Source organism: Protopterus annectens, chromosome 2.part1, assembly GCF_019279795.1.
Source record: "Protopterus annectens isolate FY-2018-M chromosome 2.part1, PAN1.0, whole genome shotgun sequence".
NCBI lineage: Eukaryota > Metazoa > Chordata > Ceratodontiformes > Protopteridae > Protopterus > Protopterus annectens.
Genome location: NC_056729.1, coordinates 818408383 through 818430696, shown reverse-complemented (window position 1 = coordinate 818430696; position 22314 = coordinate 818408383). Strand labels below are relative to the sequence as shown.

Here is a 22314-nt window from a genome sequence, read left to right as displayed (position 1 = left end):
CTACTATCATAGATAGAATCAATGATTGCCCACAATCTGTAGTCCTTCAGACAGCTGTTTGGAGACAGGATGTGTATGCCACTTGTGACATCTATGACTTAAATAATAGACAGGAAAGGGCCTATCAGACAGCCCTGATGTATCGATCTGAACACAGACCTGAGATATAGGTTTACTTCACACATTTCAACATATTTAGATGCCACATATGTGATCCACTGGTCTACCCACTTGGTAATATAGGTGTTTATGGCCACATCTGATAGTGTTGAGTGAATACCTCAGTGTGGATTTCTGTCAAATGCCTTGGCCTGGTCAAGTTCCACAGGATGATAGTGTTGTCATCATGCATGCCCTCGATGACCTCTTCAGACATGGATATAGCATTAACAACTCACACGTCTGTTGCACCCAGCTAAGATATTACTAGTGTTCATTTAGAAAAGGTCCATGATGATATGTTGGTCTACCTCACAGATGAGGAGAGTCAGGATGTGTCTATACATGCATACATCATGTGTTGTCTCCCACAAACTCAGATGGATTCATACTGATGTACACCCTTCTATGGGAATATGTTCCATATGGAGGGTGTGTTGAAGTGTGTATCCAACCATGTCAGGTAGGTATATGTTCTGAGTCATGCTATAAGTGATCTGTGGTGTTGTTACAACCCCTTGATTCTGTGTGACAGACCTGGATGAAGGTAAGAAAGTGAATACTGCCTATCTTGATATAACCTAGGATTGGACACAATACTCTACTCAGGTAACATTGAAAAACTCTCCCAGCTGGGGATTAACCCTTATGTCACTAGATGGTTAACCAAGTGGCTCATTGACAGAACACATACTGCGAAAGTTGGTGAATCAACCACTATTAGTAAAGCTGTCACCACTGGCATACCCCAAGGATCTGTGCTTTGCCCTTTATTCTTTGGAATCTATTTCTCGACAGTCCAGGCTAAAGTATAAGGCCTTTGACTTACCAAGTTCACTGATTCTTGCATACTGGGTACAATCATTGAGTCCATTAATGATGATGACATACAACAGGAGAGACTAACACATAAATGCAAAAATGTGTCATTATTTTGGCCTTCTGCAAAGTGGAATTCCCTACTAATTACAACACTGACAACACTTCCCCCATGCTGAAACCCAGTGGTGCAAGACCTGGAAACACACTTAGATAGCAATCTGAAATTTGACCACCAAGTGTCAACACGGTATGGAACGGCTATGTCATGCAACTCATAAATCAGGCCATCATATCCATATGAGGATGGTATAGCAGCACTGTACTTGAACCTCATAAGAACACTAATAGAGTATTATTCTCCATTTTGCATGTACCTCACCAGACACATGCAGTAGCTGGAGAGACCACAGGGGTTTCTTACCAAGAAAATGCAGGGCCTCCTAACCATGCCATTACATCTGTGGATAGACTGAAAACCCTGTCACTGTAATCTGTATTGTACAGGATGAAGAGACTTGTGCCAGGCCTACAGGCTAGTCTCTGACCCTGCCCTGATGGGAATACTGCACATCTGCAAATCAGCTATTGCTGATGACATCAGCAATGTCTGGAAAGGAAAAAAAAGAAACAGCAGTGTCCCACATGCTGTTGTAGAATGCTCTCTCGAATGTGAAGCAAGTGCACAAACACACACACACACACACACACACACACACACACACACACACACACACACACACAAACCCAGTTGACTGCAATGGGAACAGAACCCCTACCTAAGTACACTGACTAGAGACCTCTGTATTTAAGACAAGCACCACAGCTCAGTTCTGACTTGGAGAGTGTCAGACAACAGTGTATAGGTGATGACATCAGCAGTGTCTGGGGAGGAGAAAATGGTAACAACAGTGTCCCATATGCTGGTGTAAAATGCTCTCTAAAATGTCAAGCAAGTGCACAAACACACAAACATACACCTCCCAGTTGACTGCAGTGAGAACAGAACCCCTAAGTACACCAACCAGAACTCAGTATTTAAGGCAAGCACCACAGCTCAAGTCCGACGTGGAGAGTGTCAGACAACAGTGTATAGGTGATGACATCATTAGTGTCTGATGAGGAGAAAATGGTAAAAGCAGTGACCCATATGCTGGTGTAAAATGTTCTCTCGAATCTCAAGCGCACACACACACACACACACACACACACACACACACACACACACACACACACACACACAAAAACACCTTCCAACTGACTGCAGTGAGAACAGAACCTCTAACTATCTAAGTATACATACTAGAGAACTCAGAACATTATGCAACTACCACAGCACAAGTCTAACATTTACAAGGCTGCAGGCCAACTTATAGTTGAAGAGAATCTGTTGGGAGGCCTGTATGAAATGAACTGGATGTGTAGGGTTATGCAACTGTCAAAATATGGTCAAACCATGGAACTGGAGCGGTAAATATCAGATACACACTTGTGCTTTTCTGGCTAGACAGAAACACACACACAGACACACACACCTCCCAGTTGACTGCACTAAGAACAGAACGCGTACCCAAGTACACAGACTAGAGAACTCAGGACTTTACGCAAGTGCCACAGCACAAGTCTGACTTTTACAAGGCTGCAGGCCAACTTATAGTGGATGACAACAGCACTAGATGTTGAAGAAAAGATGTTGGGAGGCCTGCATGAAATACATGTGTAGGCTTGTCCAAGTGTCAAGATAGCTCAAGTTCTGTATGTTACAAGACTGATGAGTGTGCAATGAGTAGCATGTGGTGGTTATGTTCCAATGTGCAGGTATAGTTTAAAAGACAGATTTACAAATTATACACAAACAGGTGTCCACATTACTACATGTATTTGAAAATCTGAATGTGTATTGTCATTCTAAAGATGTGTATGAATATTACACATTGTTATCAATTTATGTAGTGTTGCTGATATATCTGTCAACAAGTACTGATACAGCAGGGTTGCAGTGCATAGGGGGAGATAACACATGGCTGCATTGTACATATGTGAAATATTCTTAAATAGGGCCTTCATTTTTTTATGTTTCCACACCAAGTTTCATGATATGAAGACTAAATGGACAGTAAACAAAACAAATACACATTATTATTTACTTTGCATAGTGCAATGGCGAGCAGCGGGTTTGTGTTCTGGCTGGCAAAGTGTTTGTACATGCGGGATACACATTTCTACTGCTTTCCCTGTTTGTGCATACTTAAGCAGTGCAAAAATGTAAGGCTCATTGCTAAAATTATGAGAGTTGGTACTGACAGAGTATGAAACATACTTGCTGCTTAGATGACTCTGTGGCAGCAGGTGTAACTGCATTGACACATTTCTTTTTCAGCCCAGATGATACTTAAGGTCTGAATCCAGGTGTATGTAATACTTACAGAGATAATGCAATAAAAGTATTCTTTATACTACATTCACTCTGTGTTACGGTGTTTTAGCTTAACGCAGCATGCTTAAGCAGCATTGCGCAAAGGTAAACTGCACCATTGAAGAGCTCCATTCATCGCCACTTGGTATTGGTGCACAATACCAAACTCTGCACAAACATAGACGCCAAAAAGTAAAGGGCTGCACTGGTTTTCTTAGCACTTATGGGTGTTGTGTGTGATTCTATTTTTTGACCAGAATATGGGTGTTAAAATGGGGTAGATAGGAAAGTGGTGAAATGGGGAGCAAGAAAAGGGAAAAACAAAGGGAAAAAATACAGGAATGTGCAGGAGAGAGGTAGGAAAGAACCATAGCTATCCATTTCTTTAACAGTGTAAAACTAAAATATGTATAGAATATTATCAGCTGAATTTGGACTGTCACCTCCTGACAGAGGGAGTTCAACAATGAAGTCATGTTGTATAGCCAATTAGACCAAATCAAGTGTGTCAATATGACATGTGTGTGAACTGGAGAGCTATGTATGGGACTTTTTTTTGTGGGACAGGTGCCCATTTTTTTTTTTTTTGTAATTCAGTAAGGAGGCAATGCTGGGTAAGGGATGTTGGTATTTCTGGATCAGTTAAGTTGGGTCAGTGAGGAAGCAAATGCAAATAAACAAGACAAATAAGATACAGGGATAGGGAGGGACACAAAAGGTTGGGGTACACCATGATTGGGGTGGTTGAGGGGACAATGCAAGCTCATGCCTGTCAAACATGGAGACAGTAAGAATCTAATCCTCACCCACAGGACTGTTATCACTGTCCCCTTACTCCACTGACTGCTGGAGTGCTTGACGTCTTCTTCAATGGACAATGAGAGAGAGCAGCTTCTCCATCTTGTGTAGACAAACACCAATGGTGTGGTGCACAACCCTACGCACTAACCCTGGAATCTCCTGGCAAGCGATGAAATCCCCACCTCTGCCACTGCTCCTGGAGGGTACCACAGCACCAGCTTCTGGGACAGTGCTACCTAAAGGAGCAGGCACTGCTGCCAGCTTGTCTCCCAGATATGCTGGGCATCAGTGCTGGAGCCGGTAGTTTGGGGGCAGGTTGACCTACTGGGGCTGACCTACCTCACTGTGCTATGAAGCATTTAGGGATTTGTTACAAATAGATGAAATGGAGGCATTCTGACGACACATAATAGAAAATAAAAAATGAGATAAGGATTGGGGTTAGAGAAAAAAAGAGATAAAAATAGTACCGTCATATACAATTATTTTAACTACTTAAGCATACATCCTATCAACTATAAACTATAATTATGGCTTGCTCAAAGTAATCTTTACAAAATACAGATACTGCACATATGCTTATTCAAAGACAGTGTTTAGGTAATATGTTTTTATATTTTTTCATGGCTTTTGTGTATTTTTCATGTTTTCATAATACATATATATATATATATATATATATATATATTTATTCTATTATTTTGAAGCTTTTTATATATGTATGATTTTATACATTTTCACATATATATTTTTCATATACATATTTTGCAAATTATTAATATATGTGTACATACACATATGCATGCATATTCCAGTTTGTATGTCTCTTTAAATGTTAAGGAGTACAGTCACATGACCACCTATTAGGTAGTCATTTTATATTTAAATGGGAGTATTTTAGCTTAAGTATTAGCATCTGATGAAACAGCTCAGTCTGTGAAAGTGCTTATGCATTCTTAATTAACAGAATGTATCTGTTTTAAATTACTATCTGCTCCCTGACTGCAGGTGTTCTGTCTGCTTCCTGTGTGGCCTAGTAGTCCAGGTTTGCACACTGCTAAGTGTACTGCAAATAAGATAAGCACAGCTATGCCTGGCATTCATTGTGTTTTTCCATTTCCCTTGTTTGCTGCTCACAGTACAAGACTGGCATAAAAAAGGGAAATGAGTTGAAATGAAGGAAGGCAAGCACTACAATTCAGCCACAGTTCTAGTGCATACCCTCCATCCCCAAGTAAATTACCCAGTATGATATCACCTCTAGTGAACATCTGATACAGTTTGGAGGTATGCCAGATATGTGAGTCATGGTAACTGCCTGGGTTGCCAGCAAACATGTTCAAGATGATTCCCTTGGCATTACACATAATTTGGCAGTTAATACAGTAGAAGCCCTTTTCTATTTATGTAGAGCCTTCCTTGTTCCCCGGATAGTGCTTTAATTTCTATTTGTGTACAATCTATGGCACTCAGTACGTCAGGGTAGTGTGCTACAGGGTAGAACTCCAGCATATTTGTGGCCCTGTATGCAGGAGTACAGGGAAAATATATGTGATCACTGATATGTTGGGGCATAGCATTTAGGAACTGATTGAGGAGCCTGGATGTTGATGCCTGTGACACCCCCAGCATGTCTCCTGTTGGTCTCCAAAAGTTTCCTGTAGCTAAAAGTCTAAGTTCTACACATACCTTTGCCTCCACTGGTTTGAGTTCCCCTCGGTTTGCCTGGCTCTGAGTTGAGGACGACAGAGGTTGCAGAGTTCCTGTAATGTGTCTCTATCTATCCAGCAGTGCTCTACAGTTTCCACATCATGCAGACTGTCATACTTTTAATGGGATCTGAAAACTCTTTCTCCTTCTTGGCCATCATCTATTGGTCTGTTGCACATACACATGAATTAAAGCAACAGCACCCCCTAAAATTTTTCTGTGTAGACTCCTTTCCATAGATGTATTCCAATAGATTTTGGAATTCCCAGGGAAAACCAGGACTGAGTCTAAATGGTTGCTTTATAGCTTGTTGGATAGCTCCTCCATCTCGGATTTGTTTATTAGCATGTAGTTCAGCTGCTTATGCTGTAATTAGATTGCCAAATTGTTTACCTTGTTTGCACGGTATGTAGAGCCACTTACTGAATCCAAAACAGTGTGCTATTGTTTGCATGCCACAATGCACACATAGTGTAACCAGACCATGTAGGCTTTACTGAATCTGCCCTTATGTTTAATGGTAAATTAATTTTAGCAACAATATTAAGTAAAATCAGATGGTGATTATGGAAAAAGGAGTGGGGTCTAACAAGGATGAAAATTAGTATGATTGTGTCAACAGATTTGTATATGTTTATCTTTGTACACTTGTGTGAAGATATTGAATGATGGGTGAAGGCTGCCAGCCTAGTCAAATAGAATTTGATACATAATTCTATCATTTATATAAATAAATATAAAATACAGGCTTGTGTTCTTAAATGAAAGAAAACACTGTAAAATGTGAACTTCAAGATTGTTGCAACATTGCCATCTGCTGTAAGGAAAATCAAGCCAAGCATGTCAAATGTTCTTTGAAGTTACAAAAATGGTGCTGAAGTGACTGGCTGAACACATTCTTTTTATTGTCTTAACTTAAGGAATAATTGTTAGAGTATACATGTGAAATGTCTTTTATTGTGGTAGTTTCCTGAGCAGGTGTTAGCTTGCTAAACAATGCAGTTTGTTTGCCTGGGAACTCCAGACTAAGTGTCAAAATGATGTAATGTGAATACTGGGAAAACCTAAGTGTCAAAATGATGTAATTTGGGAGGCCCTTAGCAGAGCTATTTGTTAGTGTTTTAAAAACTATTGTTCAGTGAGAGACTGAAAGCATCTGTCTTGGACCATCAGCCCAGCACTGCTTATGCTCTATATATGTATGTAAGTAAGATTATAGCACTGTGGTTTCTCTTAAGAATAGCTAAAGATTAGAAAGTTAGATTAAGTGTTTTTGTTTGACATCAGACCTGTCCTACTGTATTGTTTTAGGTTTCTGTATGATCTCTGAACTCTTAGATATATCTGTGGTGTAGTAGTATTGTCTTGTGTTTTAATTATTTATTATTACATATTTTAAAAACCTTTACCTGTGGCTGGTTTGTGTAAACCAAGTTAGGCTCTAGAGTACATTGCATATTTATAGAGGTTATCATAATAAGCCACTCTAATAAGCCTTAAGACTAAATAGTAACATTACCAACTGGATAATAATATTGCACAGTAATAATTGGACACCATTTTAAGGGCCTTTGGGTAGCTGATAATTATTAGGCTGGTGGTGGTAGTAATTACTACCATATAGTCTGGGTAAAGGGGCACAGCTGGAGAATCAGCCTTTCCCGGGAGTGTCTGTGAAGTTGTATAAATACTTACCTTAAAGTGTGGGTGTGTGTCAGCTACCTGAGCAGGAGGGACATGAAGCACTGGTTGGACAGAGTGGGTACTGGAGATTAGCTTGCCAGCTAGGCAGAGATCTGGACCCTATAGCTGTGCCAGTGGGGAGTCTTACTGGGGAACTGGAGAACAAGGGAGCAACCAGCCTCAGACTGACTGTGATCTCTGTGTGCACTTACGGGAAATTGTACTTTACTGTGTGTATTAGTTATCCTTTCCTCTTCTAGGAGACGACCTCCCTGGTGTTAGTGGTGAAGATTGAGGCTCCTTGATTGCTGGGCCAGGGCACGGTCATCACAACTTGTAAATATGTAAACACTTTGTAAATAAGAGTAATTTTTGTATACAAATAAAGGACACCTACTTTTTTCAATAGGTTCCGTGGAATCCTTTCCGTCCTACTGGGATACCACCAACTCAAGCAGATGGGGCATTAATTTAGCGTCCCATCCAAAGGACAACACACTCAGGAGTGCAGTACCCCTTTTTACTGCACTTCAGTGTCAGTAAATAATCTGCCTGGTGTTGGAAAGGAACGCACAGCCTTCTCCACCAAAGGCAAACGTGACACTGCATAATAACACAATATCCTGTGAGAAACTCATAACACTATTAAAATGATGTGGATGAGTTCTTCAAAAATCTTTCCTTTGAAATGTTCAAAAATGTATGGTTATAACTGCAAGGAAATATAATACACATCATTTGGCAATAGACCACTACAGAACACTTAAGTCTTTATATATCTGCCTATCACTACAAACAGACAGCAGTAGCTTTAGGGTATTCTACAAGTGTACAAGGTGAATTACTCAAGCACCAATTGCCTATAACACAAGACACCAAGAAACACAACCCTCACTAATCGTGTGATTTCTAAGTTTAGCTTTATGCAGTTAGGAAAACATATTGTAAGGATATACACTCTGAATCGTGACTTTTAACATTACAAAAGTAACTCTTTTTTTAAACAATTTAAAAATAACTATGCATTGTCAGTACAATGACATGCTATTCTATTACTCAAACTGCTAGATAGCCCAAAAAACTATTATAAAAGAACCAAGGAGACTATGAATCAGTCTAATTAAGGTGTCTAAGGTATTGTTCCTCTAGCTATATGAAGGACAGATGTAGAAGAAGAATAATATTAATAGCTATGAAGATGACATAAGACACCATTGTGTGCAACATCAACATTTCTCTTCCTGGTACATTCATCATCTCTCTAGGCATTAAGATCTGCTCTTAAATGAGACATCTTATAAGCCTATATGAATAGAATGGTTCAGCCTCTGAGTTGTGATAATGTGGAATTCACCTTGAAATGAAATCATCAGGGACACCTACTGCAATTTACACAAACCTGAATGCAGGATGGTTAACAATTACCCAAGAGAAAATTCTAACACTACAAAGCACCATTACTACTTCCTTCTTAGGACACCATTTTAAGCTGACAATTAGTAGAAAACTTATCCATAAAATGTGACCAGGAACAACAAAAGCAACAAGGGTAGAGGTAAAATGACTGCTTAATTCATATGGCTTTTTCTTAAATCAAAACTTTATTCAGAACAAATAGAAGATCAACACAATTTGCAAACAGCATTAATAATCAATATTATATGTAACAACCTCATATGGACCGGGAAAGTGGGGAGGGGACAGGTAATATTTTTCACATCACACAGTCAGAATCTTATAATCTCCAATACAGAAAATATTAATAAGACACAACATTCCAACCTCTATATTTGTAGACAGGAGACTTTCTCTTCACTGAAAGCAGTTTCCTTAAATGCTGTTTAGGTGACAATATTTAGCTCAAAGCACTTTTGGTGGCAGTGACCTCAGAATAGGTATATTTAAGCTCAGGGCATGTAGGGGGAGGTGGGCCCTGCAAAAAAAAAATGTTTTTTGTGATTTGGCAAACGTGACATTAGTGAAACACTCGCAGTGTCTTTAGGTTCAACTGAATTGTTGTTGATAGATTAACTTGATTCCTTATAAACCATTACAAGTGACTGTCCCAAAAGTATAAAAAGTACACTACATTTCAGCATCTAATAAGGCAGATGCTTCCATGTGCTGTAAACTGTTGAGTCAAGCAACATATTAGTGAAGAGTGTTAGAGATGTCTGCAGGTACTGATTTCTACAACATAAAGATAAAGGCTGCAATGTCAGTTACATCTGATGGAGCCAATGAAGAGTAGGATTGTCCATTTAAGTTTGGTTCATGTGGGTGCAAAGCGTACAAAATGCAAGGTCATTGCTCAAAGGCATAACGTGCTGTACAGCTACCTGTGGATTAGAGGTGGCTTAGGGAACAAACTGCCTGACAATCACAATATTCCCAGTAGAAGTGCCAGTGAACTATACTAAATACCCGGCAGCAATAGCAGTACCCAGTTTAATTCTTAAGCACTACTGAAACTGAAGTGACGCGAGCTACACATTAATCCTTTGAATGTGTGCAAAGGAAAACCAGGACAAAATCTGAAATAGTGACTTAGAGACAATGTGGAGAACTACCTCTGGTCAGACACATGGATAATGATAAAAAAGATTCTACTTATGATGGCTGCTACTGAAGACTGAATTGTCCTCATGAGCAGCACAGGTATATATTCCAGAAGAAGCATCTTTTGGATACTTTTGGTGGCAATGAACTCTTTATTTAAAGCAATAATCACAGGGTTTGGAGGAAGGAGAGTTCTAAGTATATGTCAAAGTTGCAGGAAATTCTCATCATTTAGGGTCAGAATTAGCAAGTTTGTTTTTACACGTCTCATAAGTGGGAAAACAAGTGATGATTGCCTCTAAAAATGACACACCATAGAGTATGTCATAAGTACTCCTGTCTACCAAACAGAATGTTACAAAATCTACTACAGTTTTGGGATTATCCCACATTCTTTCTCACATAGTTATGCCCTTCCTTAAGGTTTTAGATCCTAGGTTTCTATGTTACTACTAGGCTAACTGCCTAGAAGGGTCATTTTAAGTATAGCCAATAACTTAAGGTCAGAATCAAATGTTGTTCTTTCTGTTTTTAAGATGAAGACCTTAACCATTATGCCAAAGCCACTCACCAACTTGTGTTTTTTTTTATATTTAGTTCATAAGTTAATACTAGGCTAGCTGCCCATGTGGGCCATTTTAAGCTTCACCAATTTCCCCCAAAGATGAGAATCATACCCTGTGCCTAGTGTTTATGAGGTAAACACCTTAGCCATTATGCCAACTCCAAACCATTATTAAGGTGTGAGGTGTGTAAACAGCATATATTTGTGTGTGTGGGGGGAGAAGGGGTGATTTATAAGAAGACTGTCAGTAATGGACCATGTGCACAGGTCTGAGGTTGGCTTGTAGATTTTCCTGGAACTTTGTATGTGTTTGATTTGTACAATAAATAGCTGATCATCAGTATACAAAACAATATTCAAAGACAGATGGTTGGAAGAAAGGCCATTAATAAACAGAAAAGAGTACAGGGCTTAACACCTTATTTTTATCCCCTCAGAGTGTTACTTTTATTAGACAACTGATTTCTCCCTAAATATCTTCCTTTGCTTCCTCATCACCCTTTATGCTAACCACTTCCCAAGCCATCTGAGTACTCAAGACAGCCCTCATGTCCCTCATTTAGCATTTGTTCATAGAGGAAGCCGGGTCCTAAATGGATTGTGGGGTTTAAATTTAATGTAGTTTTTATTTTATCTCCTTGTTAACCATGTAAGGCCACTAAGCGTCACTGGTTCTTTTTCAGATGTAACTTGTAGACACTGGGTTAGTGACCTTCTCAGAGATGCACAGTATACAAGGGAAGGCTGAAGGAAATAAAATCTAGGACAGCAGGATGAGATTGTTTGATAAATCATAGCCTGAATCCTCTGCGCTCTACTTACAGGTTTGTTGCCTGATCTGGACTCAGTATTTTTGTTCATTCTGAAAAAGTCCTGTATTTTTAGATGAAAATGTTCAATAAATTTAAGTGCTAGTGCATTGTTTCATCTTGTTGAGGGCAAACTGTGGTGCTTTGGATTTTATTAGATGCTGGTTTACCTCCACATTCTATTTGGATTTGCGGTGTGGCTTTGGGGACTTTCAGTATTTTGTTACACATCATCATAATAAATCCATCCCTGGCAGGAAGTAAAGCTTCAGTACAGCACAGAATCTCAACCCACTGACCCATACCCCAGAATGAACCTGTTCTATTCTGAAACCCAGTCATCATCCGCAGCAGTAGCAGCAACCCCCTTTTTCCCATTTTCTACACTGGGTCAGGGTGAGGTGTCAACTGTGACATCCTTCTCAAGTCAGTGCCAGTCTCCTAACTTCTTTGATGGTAATGCCAGACTGCCTCAGGTACAGCTCTTTTGGTGGAGGCCCTTGTTTCCCCTTGTGTTCTTCCTGTCTTGCCCAAATCTTCTTCTTCACCAGATTGTCTTCTGCATTCTTGCACATGTGCTTGAACCACCGTAATCTGATACGTGAAAATGTTAACCTGTTCCATACTCACCCTTTCATCTCAATTCTCAGCTTCTTCTTATTGCCCCTGTTTGTTGCCATGCCAACTGTCTTGTCATTATTCAGTTTCATCCTATGTGCCTTCAGTACTGCATTCCATTCCCCTAACATTTGCTGAAGATCTTCAGAATCTGCTTGTAATATTACACCCTCGGCATACAGCAGCTTTATAGATTTGTCGTCTCAGACCTGTTTGCTAATAGAGTCTATCAACAGTATGAAGAGTAGTGGGTTCAGATCTGAACCCTGATACACACCCACTGTCACTGGGAACCCCACTGTGAGTCCGAACTTTATTCATATTTATGTCATGGGGTCCTTGTACATAGCCTGCACTAATTCTACCAATGTCTCTGGGACTTAAAATTATCACAGTACTGCTCATATTAGCTTTTGTGGGACTTTATTATATGTTTCCTCCAAGTCTAGGAATGCACAGTTGGACTCTTTCCTCATCTCTAGCTTCTTCTCAACTATCGGTCTCACTGCAAACATTGGATCAGTTGCACTGCAACCTGACCTGCATTCAAACTGCTCATCTCCCATCTTACTTTCTATAACCCTCCCAAGCACTTTTATACAGTGTGACAGGAGCATGATACTGCTATACTACTCAGAGTTTTTAATGTCCCCTTTGTTCTTAAACTCTGGCACTAGAATGCTTATTCTCCAGTCATCTGGGATATGCTTTTCTTTCCATACTGCTATGAGTACCTTCTGGAGCCATTTCTTCCCTAAATCACCTATCATCTTGATCATATCTGCTGTGACCTCATCTAAGCCTGCTGCTTTCCCTAAATTAATTTTCCTTGGAAGTGTTCTTACTTCTTTTAGAGTGGGTTCTTGCTCCTATTTCACTGTAGGCTGTAACTGGGGCAGCACAGCTTCTGTGAGGTCTTCTTCATTCAAAAGCTGCTGGAAGTACTCCTTCCATCTACCTTTGATGTCCTGTGGGCTAGTCAGCAGTCTGTTGCTGCCATCCCTTATGATGGATGTCTAATGACTTTATTCTTTACTTCTCTGTCTTTGCCTTGCAACGTGATAGCATTTCTTTGTGCTGTCTGCCAAGTGTCACTTTCCAGACATTATTACAGTGTCTCTGATATCTTGTTCTTTGCTGCTGTGACTGCAACTTATTTCCATACCTGGCTCAGCCAAGCATCTGTTGTGTAGACCACATTGCCATTCTTCTTCTGCTCCACATATTTACTCTTCTTCCTGAAGTGCAAAAGCTATGAGTATTTCCTTGAATGCTTGTGTTTTTGCTCCAATGAACTTCCAGGTTTTCAACCTAATCTCTTTTGACCTTAGTGCCTTCTCTCACTACTGCTTGCAGCTAATAGTGGCCACCAGCAATTTATGCTGTGGGTGATCTGTTTCACCAGGGATGACTTTTCGATCTCTGATTCTACCCCAGTGCCCTTCCCTTACGAGGAGGACATCTACCAGTATTACAAGTTGACTACTCTTGTATATTATCTTGTGACTCTCTCTTTTGGTGAACCAAGTATTGGCCGCCATCAAGTAATTTGCCAGACAGAAGTCTAGAATGGCCTCTCTTTCATTATTCCTGTTGCCCCAGCCATTTGGACTTAGGTACCTCTCATATCCTGTTCCATCTGTTCTGGTATAAGTATTAACATCTCCATTATCAACACTAACTCATGTTGCCCTGCTTTATCTACTAGATCCTGCAGCAGCTTCCTGAATGCAATCTTTTCCTCACTGTTGAAACCCTGTTGTGCAGTACAGGCTAAGATTATGAACACTGTCCCGTTTTTACATTGCAGCCTGTTTGCCATGAGTCTAACTAATTCTGATAACATCTCTTGCTCTCTTCATGTCCTGTCAGTGAAACTATACTAAGTGTAGCCATTCTTAGCTCATATTTGGCAGGCTGATTAGTTTAGTCACTCAACAGCGCTATCTCTGTAAATCAAGCTGGGCAACGGGACACTGGACAACCAGTAGTTTATTGACCGAGGGCTGCTGGGCTTTATGGCAGGCACATGTTTGCCAAAAGAGGTATATAGTCCCCTTCCCACCAACGACAGGGGTGCCTGGTATAGGTCATATCCTCAACCCACTTATTATCAATAAGTATCCATTCCAGTTTTTGGAAACATTAGTCAATGTGGACAAATCACTTAGAACTAATTACTTTACACCATCATGTGGCTATCCCTACCTTGACATTCAGTCTATAATCCATGTTCTCCTATATAGAGGATATGCACATCACAGTTGCTACCTAAAGTGGTCATTCTATACAACTCTTTCAACAACATACACTAACTAGAGTCTCTGCTGCTTCCCAAGACTAGATCAATTTTGGGTGAGTTTTTGAGGTAGAAACACCCACAATGTTTTTAAGAGTGGTGGGAAGAACCCCATAGAGTCACATACAGAGCATGCAAACTCCACACAGACACTGGCTGGAGGTCAGGTTTGAACCTTCCATTTTGTATATGAGAGGTGAAAACTTTATTCATTACACTAACTGTGCATCTTTGAGGTGCTAGCATGCTATATGCACTTTCAGTTTTAGCTGCCATCTCTCTAGTGTCTTACTGGAAAATTAAACAAAAAGCAACAGCAGGCTTTGCATTCAGCCAGACACTTCAAGGTGTCACATCCGAATCTGAAACCCAGTGTCCCACCCTTACTCCACTCCTGCCCTCACTGATGTAGCCTCTGAAGCAGACTCGTGGGTGTGCATCCATGTCCTACAATTCACTGAACCATAAGGAAAAAGCTAAAAGTTTAATCTTAATTACAATGGCAAAATCTGGTTCTGTTTAAAAATGTTTGTAATGTCTTGGAGTTTTTCCTCCCAGGCCTCCGTTAAACAAGGAGTTTTGAGTATACCTAGTCAGATAAAGCTAGTAAGCAAAATCAAAATCAAAATAAAATAAAAGTTCATCCCAACCTATCTAATCATACCTCAGTCTGCACATACACTTATACATATCCTCATACCTACCTATCTTGCTCTTTAGCATTGTTTTCATTATTTCCTTTACCAACAACTATTTTCTTTTTCTAACCAGGTGTGTGGTGCTGCCTTGTGGTGCTAGCATGCTATGTGCCCTAAGTGGAAAGTGAAGCAAAAGGCAACAGTGGGACTTATTTTCAGCCAAACGCTTCAAGGTGTTGCACCTGAATCAAGTGATGCACTGGGAAGCTTCTAAGTTCTTCTTAACTTTTCATCCATCACTCTCAAAATTGGAAATTATTTTGAGGCATCTTAAGTTAATAGTACCAGCATTTAAAAAAGTGCACCTATTTTGGCGCCTCTCTGCTAATTACTTTTGCTTTGTCTGTAACTCTGGAGGTAAAAGCTGTGAGGTATCCCGGGAAGATTAGAACCTTACATTCAGTAATGCAACTGCAAATTCTATATCAGCAGCATACAATGTATTGACTAGAACCCTGAAATCAGATATTCACTTCTATGTCCATATCTGGCTCATGTGATGGGATGGGGTGAATGCTGCATTCAGTGATGCATTGCAAGGAACTTCATCTTGGTACTGCAGGTAGGCTGTAGGGATTCACTTTGAAACATCGAATGTTCAAAACATCGACGTTCTGATCATCAAGACCAGAACATCGATGTTCAGAACATCAAAGTTTCAAAATGAACCACACAAACACCAAATAAATTACAAAAACTAGGTTATGCAGGGGGGCGAAGCCCCCCTGCACCCCTCATGTGGGAGGCTGTGCCCCCCACACCCCCCCCTACTTTAATATTCCAACTCCGAGATCACACTACAGTGGGGTAAGGGAAATCTCCCATTTACCGCTATATCTGGTAGCGCTAAACGGGAGATTTCCCGCACCCTACCTGCAATGCCAACACTCAGATGGCAAACACACACACAACATGCAGGGCACCTTGCTGCCCTGCATACACACCCACAATTCTACATTTTCACTTACCTGGCACTTCCACTTTAAACCTTTGACGTTCTGAACATCGATGTTCTGGTCTCAATGATCAGAACATCGATGTTCTGAACATTCGATGATTTAAAGTGGAACCATATATATATATATATATATATATATATATATATATATATGTATACATATACACAGTATATATATATATATATATATATATATATATATATATATATCTATATGTGTGTGTGTGTGTGTGTGTGTGTCTATGTCAGACGACTGAGTTTTCAGAAACCTAAAATCTATATGGTCGAGATCATATGATTGAGTTTCCGAAAACTCAAACATCAAAAAAAAAAAGAAGAAAAAAAAAAGACAACAAAATGCAAAAAATCTACCTTTTTTACATTTTTGTTTGCTGTGCCCCGGACACCCCCTGCAAATTATATATACCAACTCGGAGATCTCACTACATTGTAGAAAAGGGTAAATTTCCTGATCTGCACTGTACCGGAATATGCATTCAAAAGCTTCGAGTTTTCAAAAATTCAATCATATGGTCTCAACCATATGAATTTTGAGTATTCTGAAAACTCGGTCATTACATATGTATATATATATATATATATATATATATATATATATATATATGTATATATACCGGTGAGGCTATCTTAATCTTAAAGTTAGCTTTACTTGACCTAATTAGCCTTCTTAGCTGCCTATTTACTTTGGTGAGAGAGTTTCTGTCTTTATAGGAATTATCCATCATGATTTGTGCCAGAATTTCTTTTCTTTTTGTTGTATATCCTGTTTAATTTGGGATTCCACCAAGGTGGTTTGTTTCTAGTGCTACTCCTGGGCTTACTTCTGGTAAGCACAGCAGTTTCTGTTCAGACAATGACATGGATGTACAGAGTTTCTGAGAGCAATTCAGCATAGGCTGCAGTGTTCTCTAGGTTTAGAGGGACAATGAATTTGTCTTTTTGATCCAGTTAGACCCAGTCAGCCATCTAATAATTTTAAAGTCCCAACCACCCAGGTTCCTCACCATGCATCTTCCTTTTCTGGTGGGATTAACTATGTCCCACTGAATCAGTACTGACTTAAATTTATGTAGACATGTTGATTCATAAAACAGTAGTGTGACCAGCACTACTGTATGGTACAAAAACCTGAGCACTGAAGCCAGAGCAGATGAGGACGCTAGAGGTGATGGTGATGAAGTACCTGAGACAGGTGATAGGATGCACAGTTCAGGATAGACAAAGAAATGGCAACATTAGAACAGAAACCAAAGTAGCTTCAATTGCAAAAAAAAAAGTGAAGTAGAACAGATTAAGGTGGTTCAGGCACATAAGCAGGAAAGCAAATGACAATCTGGAGAAAAAGATTATAGAGTGAAAAGAAGAATTTACAAAGAAATGAGTGCATCCAGCAAAGAAATGGATAGATTGCACAAGAGAGGACCTGCAACAGTCAAGTATGACCATCAAAGTAGGTAGGAAAGTGGCATTGAATCGAAAAAGAAGGCGACAGTTGGCACAACATCATCAACAAAATGAGGAAAAAGGGTGTTGATGAAGATGATGATGATGTTGTTGATTTCACCAGGCTGTATCTGGTGATCATTATCTCCCATGTCAACAGCTACACTCACTTCAGTAGTGGAAAGTAAAACATGCATTATACTGTTTGCATTTCTGCATAAGGAACTATTACTGTGCTTTGCCTACAACCTGATAATATTTCCAAAACACAGATCAGCCATCAAATTTGCCGGGGTGGTTCTGTGCACTAAAATAATCTACAGAAGCTTTTTGACTACAGATTTTTTTAAAATGACATTTCACTAGGTCAGCAGAAAGAACACATCTTTTTATCCTTTACTGGAAAATTATCTTTTTGTAAGAATTTTCCAAAATAGTGTGAAGGAGATGTAGTAAACTGTTCAACAGTTCTTCCAGGACTGCATGCACATCTACCCAGAAGAGGTTTTTCAATATAATGCAGTGAAAACCATTTGGGAGGAGTAGCGAAGGAAAACTAATTATTATAGTTATGAAAGGTGATATACAATCATGCAAATGTACCTCCCAACCTCTGAGCCATAATCTACATCCACCTGTTTCTCTATACATTGGACAGCCAACATTTTGGCAAATGTATCCTAAAAACAAAGAAAGAAAGAAAGAACAGAAAAGGAAAGAAAAGGAAAAATGACAAATGCCCTGAGATTTCAGGATTAAAAAATTACTTTCTAAATTTCCAGCAACAGTTGCATAAAGACTTAATTTGCACCTGAAATGTCTTACTGTTAAATGAAACAACATAAACAATTCAAATTCTGCAGCAGTGTATTTTTATTTTGTAAAAAGTGAAATCTGGTCTTTTGAATCGGTTATCTGTTTTGTTTGTCTTGTTAAACGTTATATTTCCATAAAAATGTAATCATAGATCTATTCCTCCCTCTTAAAACTAGATTGACATATATATATATATATATATATATATATATATATATATATATATATATATATATTAATTTTTATTATGCATTTATGTATGTATTTCTTGTTTTGGAATTGTTGACTGATTACTGCCAGTAATGGCTAATAATATTCAGCACCAAACACTGATAATCATTACAGTTGCACATTTCTTTCGCACTTTCCCTCCTGAAAATATATGTTAATTCAATTCCTCATATATATATATATATATATATATATATATATATATATATATATATATTTTTTTGCAAATTGTGAAGATAAAAAGTTGGGAGCTATGACATGATAAAAGGTATCTAGGGCTCTGGCACGTACAGCATAGGGTTGCCACCTTTTCAGATGCCCATGGTGGGACATTATTTGTAGAAATGTGAGATTTTGCAGGATAAAACATATCCCCGGCCAGTGTATAGGACAGAACTTCACTTTTTTGCCAAAAATAAAAGCTTATGTTGTAGCATTTGAATTGCTTATGCTATTTCATATAATAGTTATGTGTTTCAGATACAAAATAACTGTTTTATGCAACTATTAAAGAAAACTTAAGAAATATATTTTGTCCTAAAATCTCAGGACATTTGCCATTTTTTAGGTTTTGTCGCAGGACACAACTGTCCAAAGAGGGACAGGTGGTAACCCTAGTACAGCAGGGATAACGAATCTTTAAATTAGTATTTGCGTTTAATAATACACGTATGCACCATTAAAATATTACGTTTTATGAAGAAAAATTAGTTAATTTAGGAGAAACGCTACAACTTTTGAGGACAAAATCATAGCGTTACAACTAAAATCATAGCAGTCGAGAGATATCGGCAAAGCCATTAGAGCTGAAGTTCACAAATACCGATGTGGTTTTACAGAATAATAAAATGCAGCCAGCATCATTACTCGACCAGCTGTGCAGCAATATGCTATGTAATATGGTGACAGCTGGCAGCCAGGGAGGGTGTGTCGCTGTACATCTAACAGACCAAAACTGGAAACTCTGAAAATAGTGGAAACTTGAAACCTTTGCAGAATCAGCTGCTTGTTAACCCTCTACGGTAAGAAAGGAGTAGCAGCACGCCGCTGTACCAATTTATTAAGTTGGGTTAAAGGATAGAATGCAGTGTTACAAAGTGGGTGGGGGGGGGGCGTAAATGTGTGTTTACATTTTAACAGTCTATAAACCAACAGCTGCATATCAACTCTCTTTAAAACTGTCTGGTCCGGCTTGCACAGTAGAATTCAGCGAAAGGCGTTAAATAAGATAACACCATCATTTACTGTCAACTTCTGCATATTGGCAGGGAATACGGTGCTGACACAATACCTGTATCTTGGCTGCCACTGAAGGGACAGGAAGCTGCATGAATCGCTCAGTATTGCATATGCTGCCTCTCCATCCTCTCTTCGTTTTGCGATCACCACAGCAGAAATAATAGTAAGAGCAACCAGCTGTTACCATCCCGGCTGCCGCGATTGCCCGCTTTACTGTTATCCATCTCCGTGTTTGAGTTTGGTATTCATATCTTGGACCCAATCCAAAAGAAACTTCTGTTCTACTTTTCGCCATAGGCACTGCATCTCCTGGATGACAACGGGATAGACCTCTTAGGAGTCTGCGAATAGCAGCCATTGCTGTTTCTAAGGACCAGTGGAGGCTGAATGAATCTCGCGAGAAGTGCAAATAAGCCTCCCCCCCCCCCGTAACTTTATTTTCGTAGTCTTATGGCTTGAGGTTTCCTATTACCTCTTCACCGCGTAGTACCAGTAACATATTAAAGGTACTGGAGTGCTGCATTTGCATTAATAGTCAGTGTTGGTATACAACACCAATTTGGCTCCTTATACAATATCTTTCTCAGCCTTTGATTGACTTCTTACAAATGAAAAACACACACAAAAAGTCAAATATGAAAATGCAGATGAGGTACAATTTCAAAATGAAAGTCATTTTCCGAAACAAACAAAACAGGTACTTTTTGACATCATTTTGTGAAAAGCAAGTTTGTCGTTAGTGCTGTCTAATGTTAATGTTTGGGAGGAAATTAAAAAATAAAAGTTTCCATTCCATAATCAGAATGTTCTTTATCCTGATAAAGTTAAGTTTTCATACATTTAAAACACTTTGAAACATCTCCACTCCACCCTCGCATCTTCTTCTTCTTTCGGCTTTTCCCGGCTAGGGATCGCCACAGCGGATCATCTGTCCGCTCATGATTGGCAGTGGAGTTTTACGGTGTCGAGTTGCCAGCCCGGCGCCCAACCTTCCACAGAAGGAACACGCACACACTCATTCACACCTATGGCCAATTTAGAGTGTCCAATCCACCTACTGCATGTCTTTGGGATGTGGGAGGAAACCCGAGCACCCGGAGGAAACCCACGCGACCACAGGGAGGACATGCAAACTCTGCACAGAAGGCACCCCAGCAGAGAATCGAACCGGTGAACCTCTTGCTGTGAGGCGCTGTGAATGTTAAATTACAGAGGTCACATATTATAGGGTAACCCTCATCAATCTCTGGCCCACCGTCGGAAAACTCAGGACACGTTCCACTAATAGCATTAAATTCTGACTGGAAAACAGAACACTATGCTGTGTGTGACGATAACTATTGCACCTTTAAACATTTAGGTCATATAGCAGCTATAGCTTCGACTTTAAATTAAAACGCCTTGTCTTTCTTTTTTCTTGTTTGTCCTGTAGAGCCACAAATTAAAATCTAGCGAGCTTACGTCCGTTTTCAGTAGTACAGTGAATTTTTATTTATTTAGTCTGTAACTCTGATGTGTTGCTTTTTTGATAATACGTTATTATTGTGTGTTAACCAGGTGAGTGTACTGGACGTGTGTGTGTGTGTGTGTGGGGGGGGGGGGGGGGTATAGACAGGCTTTTGTGAAGAAACCAGAGCAAACCCTTACTGGGAGGGGGGCACACAGACTCCTTGCTGAAAGTTACCAGAAGGGGTGTATCGTCTCTATGACGTATATGTACGAGTGTATGTATGTGCACACACGTACACACACACAGTCACACACACACACACACACGGAAATTGAGCAATGTCTGTATATATATATATATATATATATATATATATATATACACACACACACACACACACACACACACACACACTTATGACGGCAATTGGTAACATACAGCAGTAGTGCTAACAGTTGTAATACCCAAGTCCATCAGCCCACTGTAACTGCTGTTGAAAAGTAATTTTGTCTCATCCAGTTAAATTAAAATGTACACAGTAATTATAGTTCTCAATCAATCAGGAAACATTTCAACAGAATCGGGGACAAATATAGAAAAAGTCAGGTGCAATCCGGGACACAAAATATTAATACTATTAAGCTGAGACATTTCCAGAATAAGAGTATGTGAATTAATATACATTTTCTGAAGTAAAAAAAGTCTAACTCTTAATTATTGTTATTTTTTATTAAGTTTAATTCACCACCTTTCCTCCAAATCATTTGAGTCAAAATCAGGACGTCCCTGAAAATCAGGGAGAGTTGATAAGTATATACTAGTGCTACTGCTACATTATGTGTCTTTGGTGTTTTCAGGCCTCTGTGGGTTTCAGACGAGGACATTATATTATATAGATAAGGGCGACAAGCCTGCTTGGAAATTTTGAGAAAATATCATACAATATTTGTTTTGTTCAAATGTAATTATTTATTTATGTTTCAGTATGTCAAGCCTCGATTGGTGATCGGCTCCAACAGC

The 22314-nt window shown here is 39.4% G+C and overlaps 1 protein-coding gene across 2 annotated transcripts in view; it reads right to left on the bottom strand.

The window, feature by feature from the left end:
* The window catches only part of MICU3 (mitochondrial calcium uptake family member 3), a 1861160-nt gene extending 1840947 nt beyond the window's left edge, over positions 1-20213 (bottom strand). For both annotated transcript variants that reach the window (XM_044062504.1, XM_044062503.1), the window contains exon 1: positions 19897-20213. In XM_044062504.1, coding sequence (XP_043918439.1) covers positions 19897-20202 — 306 coding nt within the window. In that variant the 5' untranslated portion in view covers positions 20203-20213. The remainder of the gene's footprint in view (positions 1-19896) is intronic.
* Between the last annotated feature and the right edge of the window lie 2101 nt (positions 20214-22314).